At 43.7% G+C, this 19,341-nt stretch overlaps 1 protein-coding gene across 4 annotated transcripts; it reads right to left on the bottom strand.

Annotated features, from left to right (window-relative positions):
• Positions 1–368: 368 nt before the first annotated feature.
• PPIH (peptidylprolyl isomerase H) lies at positions 369–18,521 on the bottom strand. 4 transcript variants are annotated; one of them, XM_010371837.2, is made up of 10 exons: positions 17,776–18,521; positions 17,376–17,440; positions 17,034–17,057; positions 16,719–16,763; positions 15,353–15,395; positions 11,277–11,369; positions 10,148–10,235; positions 9,632–9,672; positions 8,795–8,880; positions 369–543 (listed from the first exon to the last, which is right to left on the bottom strand). In XM_010371837.2, the coding sequence occupies exons 1-9, from the start codon at positions 17,839–17,841 to the stop codon at positions 8,812–8,814; spliced, it is 534 nt and encodes a 177-aa protein (XP_010370139.1). In that variant the 5' UTR covers positions 17,842–18,521; the 3' UTR covers positions 369–543; positions 8,795–8,811. The 4 variants fall into 4 exon arrangements, with proteins under 4 accessions (XP_010370139.1, XP_010370142.1, XP_010370140.1 ...); XM_010371838.2 differs by lacking the exon at positions 369–543 and adding an exon at positions 1,099–1,408; XM_030913371.1 differs by lacking the exon at positions 369–543 and adding an exon at positions 1,099–1,403.
• Between the last annotated feature and the right edge of the window lie 820 nt (positions 18,522–19,341).

The raw sequence follows: 19,341 nt of genomic DNA, 5'->3' as shown, positions 1-19,341 counted from the left end.
ACTCTCTTATTTGACTCTTTCAAGGATGCTCTGAGGTAAGTAGATAGGTCAAGTTAGTGACCCTTTCCCCACGGACTTCATCCAGAACTAACCAAATTGATCCTACGGGGAACATCCTTGGAATAAGTAGAGCTGTAAAGCCCTAGGGCTGTGCCTTCTTTGTCCATCAGCTTTCACCTAAGAGAGTTAGGTTTGCTACAACTGCCTGCAAGTCAGAGGCATCAACTATACACGGCAAAAGCTTGGCACTGGTCCATGCTGGCCTCTGAGGAGTGCCAGTCCTCCTAGCTGAAGCTGAGGTGTGAGGAGACAGGGCTATTACAACTATTTAAAAACAACACAGAAACAAAACCAAAAGAAAAAAAAAATAAACATACAAAAAAACTTTATTTACAGTTGAAAACTTAAAGACAATCTTGGATTCTGAATCTCTGACACTTCCATGGTCTCTTGATCAAATGGAGCAGCAGCAGGCAAGGAAGCAAACACGGGGGCCACTCCAGATTATCTTACTCAAGACCACCACCAAGAAGAAGGGAAGGCCTACAATGGCAGAGACATGGAGGTCAATGTGGGATGGGGAGGTAAGCACCTCAGAGCAACTGGAAGGGGACATCCCATACGAGACAATGCTCCCAGCTGTTCCTTTTTTTTTTTTTTTTTTTTAGACAGAGTCCCGTTCTGTTGCTCAGGCTGGAGTGCAGTGGCACGATCTCAGCTCACTGCAACCTCTGTCTCCCAGGTTCAAGCAATTCTCCTACCTCAGCCTCCCGAGTAGCTGGGACTACAGGCACATGCCACCACACCCACACACCCAGCCAATTTTTGTATTTTTAGTAGAGACGGGGGTCTCACCATATTGACCAAGCTGGTCTTGAACTCTCGACCTTGTGATCTGCCTGCCTCGGCTTCCCAAAGTGCTGGGATTACAGGCATGAGCCACCGTGCCCGGCCACTTCCAGCTATTCTCTGCACTCCCAATCCTCTTTTCCCAAAAGGGTAGAACAGGTCAGAGTCTCACCATAGGTCAGACCTTTGGGTCCCCAGAGCAAAGTTGGGCAGTAAATTACAAAAGAACCAGGAAGAAAGCAACTAACATTTATGGTCAAGCATACTGTCTCATTTATTTGCCCTTCACAACTCCATGCATTATATATTATCTAATTATGCAAAGGAGTAGGGTCCCAAGGGGTTTCATGGCTTGACTAAAGTCACAGAATTAGACAGTGGTGGGGCTTCCTGGTCTACTTGGCTCCAAAGCCTTTGTTCTTTTTGTCAGACTCTGATGGCTCTCTGTGGAGGTCCAGAACAAAAAGTAATCCTTCTTCCTTGCAGGTTTCGGTCCCAGAGGTAAGAGAAAGGGCACTCCACACTCTTGGTTTATGGCCTTGAAGTCGAGCAAGCTATACTAAGAGAACAGGGTAAGTACACTCAGATACTATTGTCCCGTCCTCCTGCCATTCCTCAGACATGCCACACCTTGCTCCAGTGCACAATGAGTGCTGGCATTGTACTGTAGGCACAGACTGAAGTTTAATTGTGGGCCCTCAAGCAAAATGTATGAAAATGCATGAATGTACTTTGTAAGCTGCATGGTGTGCCAGGACCTAAGCTCTGTCAGACCAAGCACTATGTTAGTCAGCATGATCTCAGTCCAGGGAAAAAGAGACCGACACATTTGTGATACAGTGTGTTAAATGCCACAGTGGAGAGATGAACCAAGTGCTGCGGGAGCACCCAGGTGGGAACCACTGTCTGGGCTTAGACCTGAAAGAGGAGGTGGAGGGATCAGCAACGGATTCACAACTGATGTTAGCCACAGCTGTGGGCAGGCTCCTGGGAGGTGCTGGGAGGATTTAGTTAAAACTACATATAAACAGTATGTATTTCTATTACAAGACACATGTTCAAGGTAGAAAATTCAAGCTTAAATAAGGCAACTGAAAAGTCTCTTTGCTATCTCTACTCTGCAGAAGTATTATCAACAGTGTGCTTTATATCACTGCAGAGATTCCTGAAAGTCATTCAAAATAAACAGTAACATGCTTACATAAATTACTACATCTTTTTTTTTTATTATTATTATTCTTATACTTTAAGTTCTAGGGTACATGTGCATAACGTGCAGGTTTGTTACATATGTATACTTGTGCCATGTTGGTGTGCTGCACCCATCAACTCGTCATTTACATCAGGTATAACTCCCAATGCAATCCCTCCCCCCTCCCCCCTCCCCATGATAGGCCCTGGTGTGTGATGTTCCCCTTCCCGAGTCCAAGTGATCTCATTGTTCAGTTCCCACCTATGAGTGAGAACATGCGGTGTTTGGTTTTCTGTTCTTGTGATAGTTTGCTAAGAATGATGGTTTCCAGCTGCATCCATGTCCCTATAAAGGACACAAACTCATCCTTTTTTATGGCTGCATAGTATTCCATGGTGTATATGTGCCACATTTTCTTAATCCAGTCTGTCACTGATGGACATTTGGGTTGATTCCAAGTCTTTGCTATTGTGAATAGTGCTGCAATAAACATACGTGTGCATGTCTTTATAGCAGCATGATTTATGATCCTTTGGGTATATACCCAGTAATGGGATGGCTGGGTCATATGGTACATCTAGTTCTAGATCCTTGAGGAATCGCCATACTGTTTTCCATAATGGTTGAACTAGTTTACAATCCCACCAACAGTGTAAAGGGTTCCTATTTCTCCACATCCTCTCCAGCACCTATTGTTTCCTGACTTTTTAATGATCGCCATTCTAACTGGTGTGAAATGGTATCTCATTGTGGTTTTGATTTGCATTTCTCTGATGGCCAGTGATGATGAGCATTTTTTCATGTGTCTGTTGGCTGTATGAATGTCAATTACTACATCTTGACTGTCACTTAACTTACCTTAGAAATCTTGCCAACACATCCAGATCTACCTCTTTGTTTTTATTAAGGCTGTATAGTATTCCATCGAAGAGAATGGAAACTCTATGTGTGTAAGACTTGGCTGCAATGCAAGAAGCTTTGCCTTTGTACTGGACTGGAATGGACTGGAGCCAGACATTCTGCCCTCCCTGGCCTTTTCAGCTGGCAGAGCTTCTGCATTTCAGGACAGGGAACAAATAGTGTCACATGCTCAGCAGGCACATAAATATTTGCTGCCAAATCTGCAGTGCTCCCCAGACCCATATTTTCATGTAAAACCTCTTTTCTCTTGCCTGGACTACTACTGCAGTGGACTCCTCACTGGCCTCCAGCCCATCCTCCACAATGCTGCCAGAATCATCTTCTGAACATGAAAATTCAACTACAATATTCTGCTGAAAATCCTTCAGTGGTTCATGTTGGTCTGATTCTTTTTTGGAGGGTCAGTGCCCCTTTTGAGAATCTCAGGAACACAATGGACTCCTTCCCCAGAGGGGAAAAATTACTTCATGCCTGAAAGTCAGCCCCTGCTCTCAGAATAACATACGAACTGCTAAGCTTGGCACTAGCTTTCACTACTGGCCCTGGCCTCTCTCCAACCTTCTTACCGTTTGCTTTTCGTATTTTCCTGCTTCAGTCATATTGAATTATTTGTAGCTTCCTCTACACTTCCTGCTGTTTGCTGCCTTTGTGACTTTGCATAGGCTGTTCCCTCTGCCTGGAATGCCCTGCCCAGTTTTAGCCACCTGACAAGTTACATTCTTTCTTTACTAAACTGAAGCATCATCTCTTCTGTAGTCTACCCAACCACTCCAGGAAGATCTGGGCATGTATCTAAAACCTCCAATACAGGGCTTTATTGTACTGCAATTGTCAGTTCTCCCAAGAGACTGAGTTCCTTGAAGGAAGGAACTGGACTTTTCAAATCTGTCGCCTCGTATGCAGCATGGGACCTATCTTAATTCATCAGCACTTAGTTGTGCAATGAATAGAGCCCAACTGCTACCAACACATCTTTCCTCATCTTCCCCCTGGGAATCTCGCATCTACAGGTAATTCCAGAATGAAAGACAGTGTTTCCTAAACCTTAGTCATTCAGATAGCACCTTCACAACTGTTACAATATCTATCATCCACAATTTACTTTTTAAGCTAATCACTATTCGAACTTCAATATTGCCTCACTGTAAGCTGTAATAACTGTAAAATTATGTACGGTGCTAATTCTATATTTTTTCCTAAGATCCAAATATTAAAAGACAGTCATCCCAGCACTAACTAAAGTAGTGTTTCCCACACTCCTCTATTAAGAAGCATGTGAGATACTTGGTACAAACATAACATCCTGAGTCCTACCCCAAAGCCACATCAAACACTCCAGGGAAGGGATCTGGGAATTCGTAGGTTTAACAAGTGCCCCAAAATGATTATTATCTGTTGGAGAATCTAGGCAACAATGAATTAACGAAAGCTCTCCACCACTTGGTACTGGTACCAGGTTTGAGGATCACAGGGAAGGGGGATAGCATATCAGACTAGCAGAGTTGCCAGAACTCAGGCTTTCAAAAGAGAGGTGCCACCCTCTCCCATGTATATGTAAGTAGCAAAGAACCCATTCAGACTACAGTAGGAGAATCCTGAGGGTAGAGGTTCATTTATGTTATACATATCCAAATTCATTATAAAAAGTTTTCCAAGGACTGGGCACAGTGGTTCATGCGTGTAATTTCAACATTTTCGGAGGCTGAGGTGGGAAGATCGCTTGAGGCCAGGAGTTTGAGACCAGCCTGGACAACATGGTGAGACCCCATGTCTAAAAAGTTAGCTGGGTGTAGTGGTGCACGCCTATAATCCAATCTACTAAGGAGGCTGAGGTGAGAGGATCACTTGAGCCAGGGAGGTCGAGGCTGCAGTGAGCTGTGACTGTGCCACTGCACTCCAGCCTGGGTGACAGAGTAAGACCCTGTCTAAAAAAAAAAAAAAACTCCCAGAACTCACTGAGATAAAACCAAGGTTTCTATACCTACAGTTGTACAGACCAGGCATGGTGGCTCACGCCTATAATCCTGGCACTTTGGGAAGTCAAAGGCAGGCAGATCACATGAGGTCAGGAGTTTGAGACGAACCTGGCTAACATGGTGAAACCCTGTCTCTACTAAAATACAAAAAAATTAGCCAGGCATGGTGGTGCGTGCCTGTGATCCCAGCTATTCGGGAGGCTGAGGCATGAGAATCGTTTGAACCTGGGAGGTGGAGGTTGCAGTGAGCCGAGACTGTGTCACTGCACTCTAGCCTGGTCGACAGAGTGAGGTTCTGTCTTGAAAAAACAAAAAAAAGTTGTACACAAAACTTCATTTTCACTAAAACCAAAGTCAGAACCTAGGAAGGCAAAACACAAAGGTTCTGGAAAGAAGTGCTCCATAGGGAGGTAGAATTGATCAAGTGGCCTGTCTTCTATCTCCTTCCTGGCTGTTTCACTGCATATGCCCAGTGCCTGGGCACAAGGCCTCAAATGCAGGATTAGGTGATACTTTGACGTGAATGCCGTGGATTCCTGCTGGACTAGTGCCAAGAGATTACTTCCTCTTGGTCTTTTTCTTTGGAATATGACAAGTTCTCAATTAAAAGACTTATTCCCCATTGTCTTGCCTCTCAAAGTCTGCATCAGCATCACCTGAGAGCTGATTAGAAATGCAAAATCTCAGTTCCTATCCAAACCCACTGAGTCAGAACCACTATTTTATAACAAATCTCCTGGAGATCCATATGCACATTAAAGTATAAGGGAGGGGGGAAGGGTTGATGATCCCCACCCTCAGAAATAAAACCGCAACAAGGACTTCCAGTAACTTTATGTAAAAGACTCAGAAAGATACAGAAAAGAGGCCCCAACATAAAGAATTTCTAAACTTTATTCTTTTTGTTATCGTCTGTCCTCTGGTAGTGATCAGTGGTCAGTCTTTGGAAAGAAAGGACCTATGAACTCAACTTTAGTTATAGCAAAGAAATGAGCAGGAGAGGGAGGGAATGGCCAGCAGCCATTGAAGAGGGAGAGCAGGCTGGGCCCAAGGGGCACCCAGTATTGGCAGAAAGGAAAGCTCAGGGTGTCAAGTAAGCCTGAGAAGGGATCATCTGGCTGAACAAGAGAGGTCCACATGCAGCTCTCAGCACACACTTGTGCATTCCAGCCTCAGCATTTGCTCACACCAGTTCCCTGCCTAAAATGCCTGACATTCTCCCTCTCTACCTAACTCATGTAATAAATTTTTACTGAATGCCTGTAAGTGCCAGATATTCTGAACAGAGTTGGTCACAGATAAAGGTGTGTTGTAGAGTCATTAAAATGGTCAAGTATTTGACTGGATCTCCATTTGGAAAAAAAAAAGAAGAAAAAGTCCTATCTTAACACTATACAGAAAAATTATTTATAAGATGATTTTATAAATATATAAATAAGACTATAAAAATACTAGAAAAATGACCTCAGTTCCACCATATAAAAATAAATACTAGAAAAAACACAGAAAACATTGTGATCTGAGGTAGTAAAGACCTTCTTAAATCAGACAAAACCAAAAAGCAGTGAAAGACTGATCATTTGAACTTCATCAAAATTTAGAACTTCTCTTTAACAAAGAATATCACCAAAGTAACATAATACTAATTTTTTTCTTAAAATAAATTCTGAAGAAAACAATTACAACATATAAAGTTAAGAACTAATGCTCAGCTGGGGGCAGTGGCTCATGCCTGTAATCCTAGCACCTTACAAGGCCAAGGTGGGCAGACGACTTGAGGTCAGGAGTTCTGGACCAGCCTGGCCAACATGGTGAAACTCCATCTCTACCAAGAAATATAAAAATTAGCCGGGCGTGGTGGCACGCACCTGTAGTCCTAGCTACTTATAGCTATTGTATAAGGTAATCTTATATAATATTTTAAATACTTTTGTGCATGAAACAAATTTTTGACTATGATCCATCACATGAGGTCAGGTGTGGAATTTTCCACTTCTAATGTCATGTGAGTGCTCAAAAAGTTTCATATTTTGGAGCATTTGGGATTTCGGATTAGGGATGCTCAGGCTGCACTGCAGTTTTGGTTTTTTTCTTTCTTTTTTTTTTGAGGTGGGGTCTCACTCTGTCACCCAGGCTGGAGTATAGTGGTGCCATCATAGCTCACTGCAGCCTCAAACTCCTGGGCTCAAGTAATCCTCCCACCTCAGCCTCCTGAGTAGCTAGGACTACAGGCTTGCACCACCACACCTGGCTAATTTTTTTTTTTTTTGGAAAGACAGGATCTCACCAAGTTGCCCAGGCTGGTCTCGAACTCTTGAGCTCAAGCTATCTGCCCTCCTTGGCCTCCCAAAGTGCTGGGATTACAGGAGTGAGCCACCGTGCTGGGGTGTTTTCACTTTTTAATACAAGGTGGTTTTACATGAACTAAGAAGGAAAAGTTTTCAAGACATAATTTTCTAGAACATGAAAAATACAGTATGATTTCATTTGGGAAAAAGAAAACCTCCCAAAATTAGATGGGCAAGGCAAAGGCCCTGATGGACACACATCAAACTGATAAGGAAGTGACCTCTGGAAAGGGGAGTGGAATTGGGGGTGGGTGTTGTCAAGAGGGGCTTTCACTTTATCTGTTTGGTGTGAAAGTTTTCACAATGAGAGTGTATTATGTTACTTGTGTAAACCAAATGAAATGAAATATGGGAAGCTTGATTGGATCACCTTTTTTAAGCTACAAAAGTTACTTTTGGGACAACTGGGGAGGTTTGAAAATGTACTATATGTTAGATAATATTGTGGTTACATAGGATATTCTTATTTTTAGGAGTTCCTCGCTGAAATACTTAGGGGTAAAGTGTCAAGAAGTCTGCAACTTTCAAATGGGAAAGAAAAGAAGAAAGGGTAAAGGAAGGAAGATGGGAAGGAAGGATGAAAAATAGGAAGGATGGAGGGAAGAGGAGCAGGAGGGAGGAGGAAAGGCAATGGAAATGGATGAGGAGGCAAGAAGGGAAAGAAAAAAACAAATGTCAAGGCAAAGCAATAAAAAAGAATGGTAATCACTGGTGAATCTAAGTGAAGATATATAGGTGTTCAAGGTATTCGTCTAACTTTTTTGCAGGTTTGAAATTAAAAAAAAGAAAAACATCACTACCCCTCACCTGGCTGGAAGTGATGGATTTCCCCCTTGTACTCTTCTCACATTTGGCAGTGTCACTCATATTACTAGTGATGACCTCTGAGAATGTCTTACTTCCCATGAGCTCCTGAAAGGAGACACCTTTCAATTCTTTGCCCTGCTATCTGCAGCGAGCATGCTGCCCAGCGCAGAGCAGGCAGTGGGTAAGAAATGAGTCCATGTAGGCTGGAAGATGCAAGACATTCACCTGTGAGGCCGGCATATACGAAGTCAAGGCCTGGAATTGCAGTATCAGTTCTGATGAGGTGCATGACAGGCGTGTCTCCTGGCTGCTTGGCCTGGTCCCAGCAGAAGTTACTCAGGCCTGGAGCCAGGTCTTTCTAGGGGGACTACTCAATGGAACTGTAGTCTGAAAGTGCTGTTACAAACTGCCTGAGTAGTTTTCAGATTGATACTTTGTACATTACAAAGTGATAGAAAAGTAAAGTGCTCCTACAACCCTTTCTTTTTTGATTTTTACAGTGACTCTGAGAGATAGGTATTACAGTATTTCCATTTGACAGATGAGGACACACGCTCAGAGAAGGAAAGTTACTACTCCAAGGTCACACACAGAGGAACTGTGCTCAATCTCATGTCTTCAAGACTAAAGATCTTTCCACTAGACCATGCTGTCTTCTTTGAGGTCTGACTCCTAACCTAATAGGAGAAAGACACACTTACCTGATTCAGTCTTTGGACTACATCTCCCCACACTGTGAGATCACCACAGGCAGCTTGGGCTTATTGTTGGGGCCTGTGGGAACATTCTAGGAAAAAAAGCACAATGGACATTCATCCACTCAGGCACTTCCTCGTTCCCTTATCAGACTTTTACTGATGCCTGCCAGCCCCTGTGCTATGGACTCAGCACTCAGAAACAGTCCATGTCCTGGCAGACAGGTATCAAAGAGAAAATGCAAAACACTTAGAAAACATCAAACCTATGATAATATAACAAAAAGTTGTAAGAGAGAGTTGGATAAGGGGTAGATGGGTAACTAAATTGCTGCTTAAAGAGGTCAGGGAAGGATTCACAAAAGAGGGTTATTTGAACTGTGCCTAGAAGGATGAATGGGATTCCACCAGGAGGGAAGGAAAGAAGAGCATTCCAGTTACAAGAAACAGTGTGAACAAAGGCTCAGGAGCAGGAAAGAGCAACAGGCAGGGATGTGTATGGCAGATTTAGGGAAAAGCTAGTAGCCTGATGTGACTGGAACATGAAAGAGGCAGTGGCAGGAGAAGGGGCCATGGAGAAGTAGACAGGGACTAATCATGAAGGACCTTGAACACAATGCTGAGGAGTAGAATTTTATCAAGTAGGCAACAGGGTTGTCAGGGGCCAAACCTCAGTGTTGACCAGACAGGCTAACTTAGGTGGTCTCTCCTCCCTTTTCCTGAGGCAATGAAGACTGGGCCTAACAAACTGGAGCTCATTCCCCCTTCTCTAGCTCCTGGATGCTAGTCAGACAGTACCAGACCAGAATGGGAGAGAAAGAGAAAAATCAAAGCAGTACTCACCTCAATCTTTCTCATCACTAGAAGTCCATCGATGATTTTTCCTGTAGGAAGAGTGTGAGCTGGACTTTATTCTTGTTTACACAGCGTTTTCCAGCTTCCAAAGCCCATTCTTAGCTATTATCTCATTAGATTCTCTTACTAACTTTAGGAAATTACGATGCGGTAGAGGTGAAATGACTTGCTCAAGGTCATAGGTAATAAGTAGAGTTAGGGCTCACACTTATATCTGAGTGACTCCAAAGTCTCACTGTATCATGCTGCCTCTATGGCATTTCTTTGGTGCTAGCTACTGGGTTTCCCCCGAGTGGTTCCATACTATATCAAATGGCCCTTTTGTCCTTCCCTCTAGTTCTCTAGCCAAACATGTTCCCCACCTCCCCACCATTTCTGTTTTCTCTATTACCACCTAAGCAGTTATCCGAGTTGAGCATTCTTGGTAAGTCTGAGAACTAACTCCTCTGGAGGTTCCATCTGCGGTGAATGGGGCCTGGACCATGGGACATGAGTAGGACTTACCAAACACTACATGCTTCCCATCCAGCCAATCACACTTAGAGCAGGTGATAAAGAACTGACAGCCATTTGTACTCGGACCACTGTTTGCCTGATGGAAACCAAATATACCTGCAGTAAGTTTCCTTGGCCATGTTAGCTGATGGGCAAGATTCCCAAAAGAGCTTGTAACCCTAATCCCTCCATGTTTTTTTCAGTAAATCTAACTTAGCACCTCTTATGAGCCAGGGCCTAAGCTAGGATCCAAGGATACAGAGATGAACAGGATATGGCTCACTGCAGACTCAAACTCCTGGGCTCAAGCAATCCTCCCACCTCAGCCTCCCTAGTAGCTGGGACTCCAGGTGTGTGTCACCATACCTGGCTAATTTTTTTTTTTCTTTTTTTAGTAGAGACTTAAGTCTCACTATGTTGCCCAGACTGGTTTCAAACTCCTGACCTCAACCTCAAGCAATCCTCTTGCCTTGGCCTCCCAAAGTGCTGGGATTACAGGTGTGAGCCACCACGCCCAGCTATGAATATGTCTTGAAAGCACAGCTTTTTACATTCTGAGCAGTAGGGCTGAATGCCTAGACAGAAACCCTGGTTCATATTTTAGTTCCCCAGCCTGCTAGCCTGCTAGAGGGCCTTACCTACTGGTTTTCTTCTTTTCTTTTTTTTAAGACGGAGTTTCGCTCTTGTTGCCCAGGCTGGAGTGCAGTGGCGTGATCTTGGCTCACTGCAATCTCCCCTTCCGGGTTCAAGCGATTCTCCTACCTCAGCCTCCCGAGTAGCTGGGATTACAGGCACCCACCACCACACCTGGCTAATTTTTTGTATTTTCAGTAGAGATGGGTTTCACCATGTTGGCCAGGCTGGTCTTGAACTCCTGAACTCAGGTTATCCACCCGCCTCAGCCTCCCAAAGTGCTAGGATTACAGGCGTGATACAGGCTCATGCCTGTAATCCACCGCATACCTACTGGTTTTCTCAATCAAACCAGACTGAGAAAAGAGGTGGTAAAGGTGAGTCCTGGGGCAAGCAAGAGAAAGAAAGCATTTGCTTTCATCATGCCAAGACACAGCATTGGGCCTCAAGAGGGGCCCAGAAACCAGCTGGCTGTAACGCAAAACCTTGATTGGACCTCACTTACCATGGAAAGCAGGCCTGGAGCTGAGTGTCTAAGTTTAAAATTTTCATCTGCAAATGGCCCCCGGTAAATACTGGCGACTCCAGTACCATCTCCCTGAGGAGAGAGAAGGGAAATATTAGTGACTTGGAGTGTTGGGTCCCTGGAAACCAGAGGAAGAACACTGTCGCACCTAAAGCCTGACGTCTTTAAAGTCAACTCTTAACTCTTGTTGGTCATCTTGGAAGCTGCACTTATTTGACCCCACCCTGCCATCAGAGCAAGCCTTATACAAGGTACCTACAGCCCACAAAACCTGGCTGGAGCATTTTATAGATTGGATAAAACAGGTCACAGCTGGGCCTCTAGAAAGATCAATTAAGATGCAGACAAAGTAGGGAACAGCAACAAGGTGATCACATACTCAATCCTTGCCATTCCCGAAGACTGTCATGCCTGCAGTCATATAAAAGTACCCACTTAAGTGACTACCACCCCATTTCCCCAAACTATCTAAGAGGGTGGGTGAGCTCTTGGCAGTCTGTATGTACAACATGATACCACCCTCCTGGTCACAGTTGATTGATCCAGGGGAGGATGCCTAACTCACACTGGGCCAACTAGAGTTCCTTCTCCGGGAATCTGGAGGTGGGACAGATGCTCTCTTTGAGGCTAAATTTGAATCATGTAAACCTGGAAGCTGGATGTGACTACCATTTGCAAGGTGGGCTAGAGAAAAGAAAGAGAACACAACACAGATGTGTAGCAAGCACTAGAGAAACAGAGATAAAGAACTGCCTTGGTTCTCTATGGTTCTAGTTCCTAGTTCTATTTCTTCCTTTAGCTCCATGAAACACTCCCTTTATTATAAACTTCCAATTCTGCTTAAACTAGCTTTATTTGCATTATCTCTTTGCTCTTCCAGCAACCTTGAGGAATAAGCATTATCATCTTCCCCATTTTTCATGAGGAAACTGAAGTCTGGGTAATAACACAATTTGACCAAGGCCATATTTGCAGTGCCTTAAATAGAATCCCTGAGTTTTAAAGGCAATATTGAGGACTGCCAAAAAGCTCAAGCTCTCCTCACCAGTTAGTGAAGATAAAGAGTGCATAGGAGAAAGGGAAAACACTGACCCAGTGCAGAATCAACAGTGAGTGAAGAATCAAGGGTCCCTTTCTGGGACAAGGACTACCATTAATATAAGCCAGAGAATACAAAAAAACTGTCCAAATTCAAACCTTTATTTGGCTAAATATTATCAAATAAAATCAAGTCTGTATATTAGAAAGGCCTGGCCTGGCGCGGTGGCTCACACCTGTAATCCCATCACTTTGGGAGGCTGAGACGGGTGGATCACCTGAGGTCAGGAGTTTGAGACCAGCCTGGCCAACATGGTGAGACCCCACCTCTATTAAAAATATGAAAATTAGTCATATGCGGTGGCAGCGCCTGTAATCCCAGCTACTTGGGAGGCGGAGGCACGAGAATCACTCAAACCCACCCGGGAGGTGGAGGTTACAGTGAGCCAAGATTGTACCACTGCACTCCAGCCTGGGCGACAGAGCGAGACTCCATCTCAAAAAAAAAAAAAAAAAAAAAAAAAAAAGACCTGGATTTGAGTTCGTGATAAGTTTCCCACTTACAGCTGGGAAAGTCACTTCCTATCTGTGAGCCTCAATTGCCTCATCTATCAAGTGAGGGGGAGATTACCTACTCTTTACAGTTATCATGAAGATTCAATTAGTGTCTGTAAAAAGTACTCTGCAAACAATATAGCACTATATAAATAATCAAATGAGCTATTATGTCATTAACTAACTCCACATACTTATTAATACAGAAAGAAGAGAGAAAACAAGTTCATCTCCAATTTCCCAGTGAACCTCAGGGGCACATCAGTTACCTACCATTCTCCATAATCACATTATCTATAGTTCTCCAGAAACAATAGGCAAAATTACAAAATTAATAATTTGGAGCAAACAATAGAAAGCAACTATTCTTCAACTATAGTGAATTGATCAAATAACTTGTCATTCATAATGAAATATTAGGTGGCTATTAGAAAGTATGTTTTAGAAGACATAATGACAAGGGAAAGTATGGACAATTATGAAGTACAAAAAAAGTAAAACATACAGATTATTTTAAGTCTGTTAAAAATTATATAAACACACATATACATACTAAGGTAAGGCTGACAACTGTAAACCAAAATGCCAATAGTATATTGTGAGGTGAGATTGAGGGTAATTCATCTGGTGATTTATTTTCTCTTTGCACTTTTCTTTTACAAACAAAATAATAAATACTATTAAAGCCAAAAATAAATGAACAAAACAAATATTCTTGGTCCAACTTTGGAAGGTCTCAAATTCTGATTTTTCTGGCACTTGCTCATTCCATTTTGCCTTCCCCAAGGAAGGTTCTAAGCAAGCTTTTTTTTTTTCCTTTAGACAAAGTCTCACTCTGTCCTCCAGGCTGGAGTGCAGTGGCATGAACATGGCTCACTGCAGCCTTGAATTGACTTCCTGGGCTCAAGGGATCCTCCTACCTCAGCCTCCCAAGTACCTGGGACTACAGGCGCACACCACCAAAAATATGAAAATAAAAAATAATTTTTTTATTTTTGTAGAGACAGGGTCTTACTATGTTGCCAGGCTGGTCTCAAACTCCTGGGATCAAGCAATCCTCCCAGCATCCCAAAGTACTGGGATTACAGATGTGAGCCCTGCCACCAATTGCTTTTAACTCACCCTTCAGAATGAGCAACTATTGTCTAACCCCAGAGTTATCAACAAGTGATCAGATGTGCCTGGGGCAAAGACTAGTAAAAAGCTATTCCTCTCCTTGGGCAACAGGGGAGCCTAGGAGAAAAGAAAGGAAAGAAGGCAGAGAGGATAGCTTCTCCGCCCTTCTTATCAGCTAACAAACCCCACTACTATTATTTGTTTCCAAGGGTTGCAAACAAATGCCTACAGGAGCAGGCAACATAAATAAGGGAAACAGTTGTGGAGACTGGTGAAATGGCAAAGATATGCCATGTCCAAAGGGACCAGTTCCTTTATTCCAACCAGTTGTCACTGTCACTGCCACTGTGAGAAATGCAGTCCCAGCGTACTTCCACTTTCCATTTTTCAAAGAGAAAACTAGGATTTTTTTTTGTGCCATTTCACAGTTATACAATACCATGCAGATGAAACAAAACATAGGTAAAAGCATATCTCAGCCTAAAACCTGCCACTCTGCAACCCTATATTGCATAGGAAAGGAAAGAGGTCTTAAAAACTCATGAGAGCCGGACTAAATAAACACATAAAAGAGAACAAATGTCTCCCAGATCCAAGAAAATAGCAACACAACTAACCAAATGATATTAGTAAGAGTAAAGAAAGACCATGCACAGAAGTGGGTGGGTAAGGACGAAAGCAGGTTTAAGAAAGAAAAAATGTAGTTTATCCCACACCCTCCAAGGTTGGGGTGGGGAGGGAGGCTTCATATGGGGGACAAAAACAGTCTACTTCCAAGAAAGTTATGGTTAGCAAAAAAAAAACTAACTGGGCTCTCCCAGTGCATAGAGCAAAATTCCTCCAGAACTATCTACCTATCTCGCTCTGATTCCTTGCCCACAAATCAACTTCTTATGAAACACTCAGCCTTCCAGGCACTGTGACACCAGAAGTAAAAGGGAAAATGAGACAAGCATTTAGTCCACTATAAGGAGATTTACCTCCATTCAGAAAAAAACAAAAACAAACCACAGCTGATTTCTGACTAAGTTTCATATGACTAATTAGTGTGAACCTATCATAGATCATCTACAGGGTATTCTTAAAAAGTCCAATTTCTGGCTCAAAAAGGCTGAGATTTGGACCATGGAAGTTAATGCCTCAATCAAAGTGCTAAAGTCTGTTATCTACAGTCAGTTGTACCTAGCCACTTTCAAGAACTTGCCCATCACCATTCTCTCCAACACCCCCATCAAACCTGGCTATTGTTCTCAAGCCTTAAGACTGGGTCTCTAGTAAAAACAGCAATTGCAACAATAATAAAAACTAAAACTGTAGGTCTTTGATAGGAAAGGAATAGTACTTACATTAACAAAATCTCCACCCTGAATCATGAAATCCTTTATGACCCTGAAACAGAGAGCAAAGAATACTGAGAGAAGATTTTATGGTTTAGAAAAACAGACTTTGTTATTATTGTATTAGATTAACATTGATTTCAAAATACACTATCACTTTGGCTATTATAAAATCACCATTCTTAGCTGGGTGCGGTGACTCACGCCTGTAATCCCAGCAGTTTGGGAGGCCAAGGCAGGCAGATCACATGAGGCCAGGAGTTTGAGACCAGCCTGGCCAACATGGCAAAACCCCATCTCTACTAAAAATACAAAAATTAGCTGGGCGTGGTGGCACATGCCTGTAGTCCCGGCTACTTGGGAGGCTGAGGCAGAAGAATTGCTTGAACCCAGAAGGCGGAGGTTGCAGTGAGCCAAGATCATGCCACTGCATTCTAGCCTGGGCGACAGAGTGGGACTCTGTCTCAAAAAAAAAAAAACAAAAAACAAAAAACAAAACAAAAAAAGAAGATTATTCTTTTCTTGGAATGATTAAGCTGAAAGAATAATTAACCATAAAGAAGGATTTTAGTTATAAATTAGGGCATGTTAGAGTTGATCAAGTGCATGATCTGGTACCTGAACAGTAACAAGAAGGCGCTGAAAGCCTGCAGGAAGAATGACCACATTACTTGCCAAAGCAAAAGGCAGATAAAGGGTTTGATGTAAATTTGGGGGAAAGAACTACAGAGAATTTATGTGAAAGGTACTGCTACACATGTAAGGGCTTAACCACTGTTAGCTATTACCCCTAGGGAGGGTCCTTAACCTTTCTTATCCTCAGTTTCCTCCTCTGTAGAATGCAGATCACACATACCACTTCACAGGAGTCTTACTAGGGATTAGAGACCCACAGCTCTAAAGCTGTGATATAATTATCTGCTAACATTGTTACTAACCACAGTGAGGCCATGAGAAAGATTCTAAATTGAAATGAGACTAAGTGTTGCCATACTCCACTCCCCAGGAAATATGATTATCCTTGGACAATCATATATGATCATTTTAGGAATTAATTATAAATATCAACTAGCAGAATATATTATATGCACTTTAGGATTACAAGTGTACTTCTTAAAAAATCTGCATTTGCACAAACAAGTGCATGAAAAAGACAGGATATTGTCAAGATGAGTAGTTTCTGTTTTAAAGACATAAGAAGTGGGGGAGTATAAGTAGAGTTACAATATTTAATAAATCTTCAGTTATTGAGTCCACAAAAACATTTCTTCTCAAGAAATGTAAGAATTACCTCTGGTTTTATTTTCCTCTAAAGAGCCTAATCCCCCAGGAAATATTTCTGAAAGACTCTAGGATGGCTTGCCAAAAGCCTTACCTGTGGAAGGTGCTTCCTTTGTATCCTATTGGAACCCCATCTTTTCTATAACAAAAAGAAAGAGACTTGGAGTGATAGCAGGTAGCACAAGGCCTTTCCAGTTTACCATGCACTGGAGCCAAAAGGACTCTCCTAAAGATGGTTGACAGACATAAAGAAGGCAAATAAACTAGGGACAGACCCTTGGGGCATTAACCTTCTATCACTGTCACCAGTAGTCATTCAAGGGCAGCAGGTGGTTCACCGATACCCTCACTGCAGCCCCAGAACACCCCTCTGGAGCAGGCAAAGAAGTCAAACACATCTGAAACTGACCTGAATTCTCCGGTGCAGAACTGCCTGAAAGGGACAAAAAGTGAACGATTCAATCACTATGACATCACAGTCGTGACCGCCTCTAAAGACGGGAAAGAACAAACAATGGAGCCAGCAAGTCCACCAATCGGCCAGCCAGACGTCCAGACACGGAGACATACAGACTAACAACGTAAATTAACACGGGAACAATCCAAACGGCAACCAGACAGAGCAATGCACGGAGGAATCAGGTCTCAAGAGCAGTGAGCGGACGGACAGAGGTAGACACGCTATTCAGGCGGCTGACTGGAACCCGGCTTCTGCCTCAGCTAATCCAGCGGAGCTGGAGCACGTCCTTACCTAAAGTTCTCGGCCGTCTTAGGCACAACGTCTGCAAAGAGCTCGATCTTCATGCGGCCAACTTCCTGCAATCAGCGGGAGACTGTCAGAAGGCCCAGTCCAAGGCCATGAGGGCTTCACGGAGTTGGGGGCAGGATGGGCTGACCCACCACCCTGCCGCTCGGTATCTCCCACCTCCGCCTCCCTGGTCTAACCGCCCAGTTCCTCCAGAAGCGGGGCGCTAGGATTGGGGAGACTTCTCCTCCTCATTTCCCCCCGCCCTGCAGGTCGGTAGGTTCGGGTGCAATTTCGCTTTCTGACTGGCTTCCCGAGTCCGCTCTCTCTTGGTGAGTTCTGCCTGCCTAGCTAGCCCCGAGCAGTTTCCCTTCGGCGCAGGTGTGGGTAGCCTCCTGGATCTCACCTGACCGCCAATGCTGACATCAAAGAACACCACGGGGTTAACAGGACTTGAATTTGCCACCGCCATGGCTCCGACCCGGAAGCAGAAGTCAGGAGCGTGGGATTCCGGCGAACCTAAAGCCCTGTCCGCGGGTTTCGTCAGGGGAGCAGGCGCGGTGGACGCCGAGCGAGACCGGGCCCCGCCCCCGGAAGCTGTCGCCCCATGCGGTGTGTGCTGAGGCTGTTGGGGTCTAGCTGGAAGACTCGCTGGGACCGGGGACGCGGGAGTGAGGAGGAGGAAAGCCTTGACATCTTTTTGGTTAAGGTCGATGGTCACCCCACTCACGTGGCTGTACTAAGGGCAGTACAAGTTGATCTTGCTCTAGCTAGGACTTTTGGACTAGGCAGTCGCCAGGGTCCTCCTTATCTGCTCTTGCAACCAAGCCCTCTACACCGCCACACGTGCTGTGTCTGTCTTCTGCCCGCTAGTGTGTGAACACCGTGAAGGCAGGAACTCTGGTTTGTTCATCCTCAGCGTTTAGAACAGCTTGGCACGTAAAGGCTTGCTAAGTAAATATTTATCCCTTCCTCTAAGCCAGGACAATAGATTATGTTTCCGTTCTGCCACAAGCTACCAGTTTGGTCATTTCCAATTCATTTCCGACAGAGTAACTAGAGTTTTTTATTTTTTATTTTTAAAATACCTCTTGTGATTCCTATTTATTTTTAAAATAACTCCTGGCTTCCTATATTTAGAATAAAATCCAATTCTGTACATACGAAGCCCTCCAATGCATTTATCTGGCTATTACCTACCTGACCTCATCTTGTACCACTTGCCCTTAGTTACTGTGCTCTGACCTGTCTGTTCCTCCAGGTCACTGAGATCCCTCCTTTCTTTAAGGCCTTGTAATAGCTGTTTCTTCTGTCTGAAATATTCCTTCCAGATCTTAATGTGGGTTGGCGGGGGGATGGAGGGGTTTGGTTGGGGTACGCGTGTGGGAAGTAATGCTCCTTGTAGTTCAGGGCTCACCCCGGATGTTACCTCCTCAGAGGCAACATTAGATCTAATCTAAAGTAGCCCTTGGTCACTCAGATCACTGGTTTGTTTTCTTCATGCCACCCCCCATTTCACATTTGTATGGTATGTGTCTGCACCTCATTTCCCGCCACACACACATACATCTTCTTCCCTAATAGCACATAAACTCCATGAAAGTAGAGACTCTCCCGGTCCTGTTCGCAGCTGTAGCTGCAATGTCTCCTACTGAATAGCACATAGTAGGTAAATATAGATTCAATGAATTTAGTGAAAGAAGGGGACCTTGGGCAAGACTCATTCGATATAACAGCATGCATTTAATATAGTAGTTATTATTTCCTAGGTCCTTTGATCATCTTTTCTAGCTCTGTCGTCGGAGGAAGCAAGAATTACATATAAAAATCCAGTGTGTCTCAATTTAAAGGGTCATTTTTATTCCTGGTTACTGATCATCTCCTCTTGGTCGCCTCCAAATGAAAAAGAAGAAAGGGGAAGAGGGAGAAAAGGAACAGCAGCAGTCATGCTTCAGTATAATTTTATACCAAC

Source organism: Rhinopithecus roxellana, chromosome 12 (genome assembly GCF_007565055.1).
Source record: "Rhinopithecus roxellana isolate Shanxi Qingling chromosome 12, ASM756505v1, whole genome shotgun sequence".
Lineage (NCBI taxonomy): Eukaryota > Metazoa > Chordata > Mammalia > Primates > Cercopithecidae > Rhinopithecus > Rhinopithecus roxellana.
The sequence above is the reverse complement of the archived record's forward strand: the minus strand, read 5'-3'. Positions and strand labels throughout refer to the sequence as shown.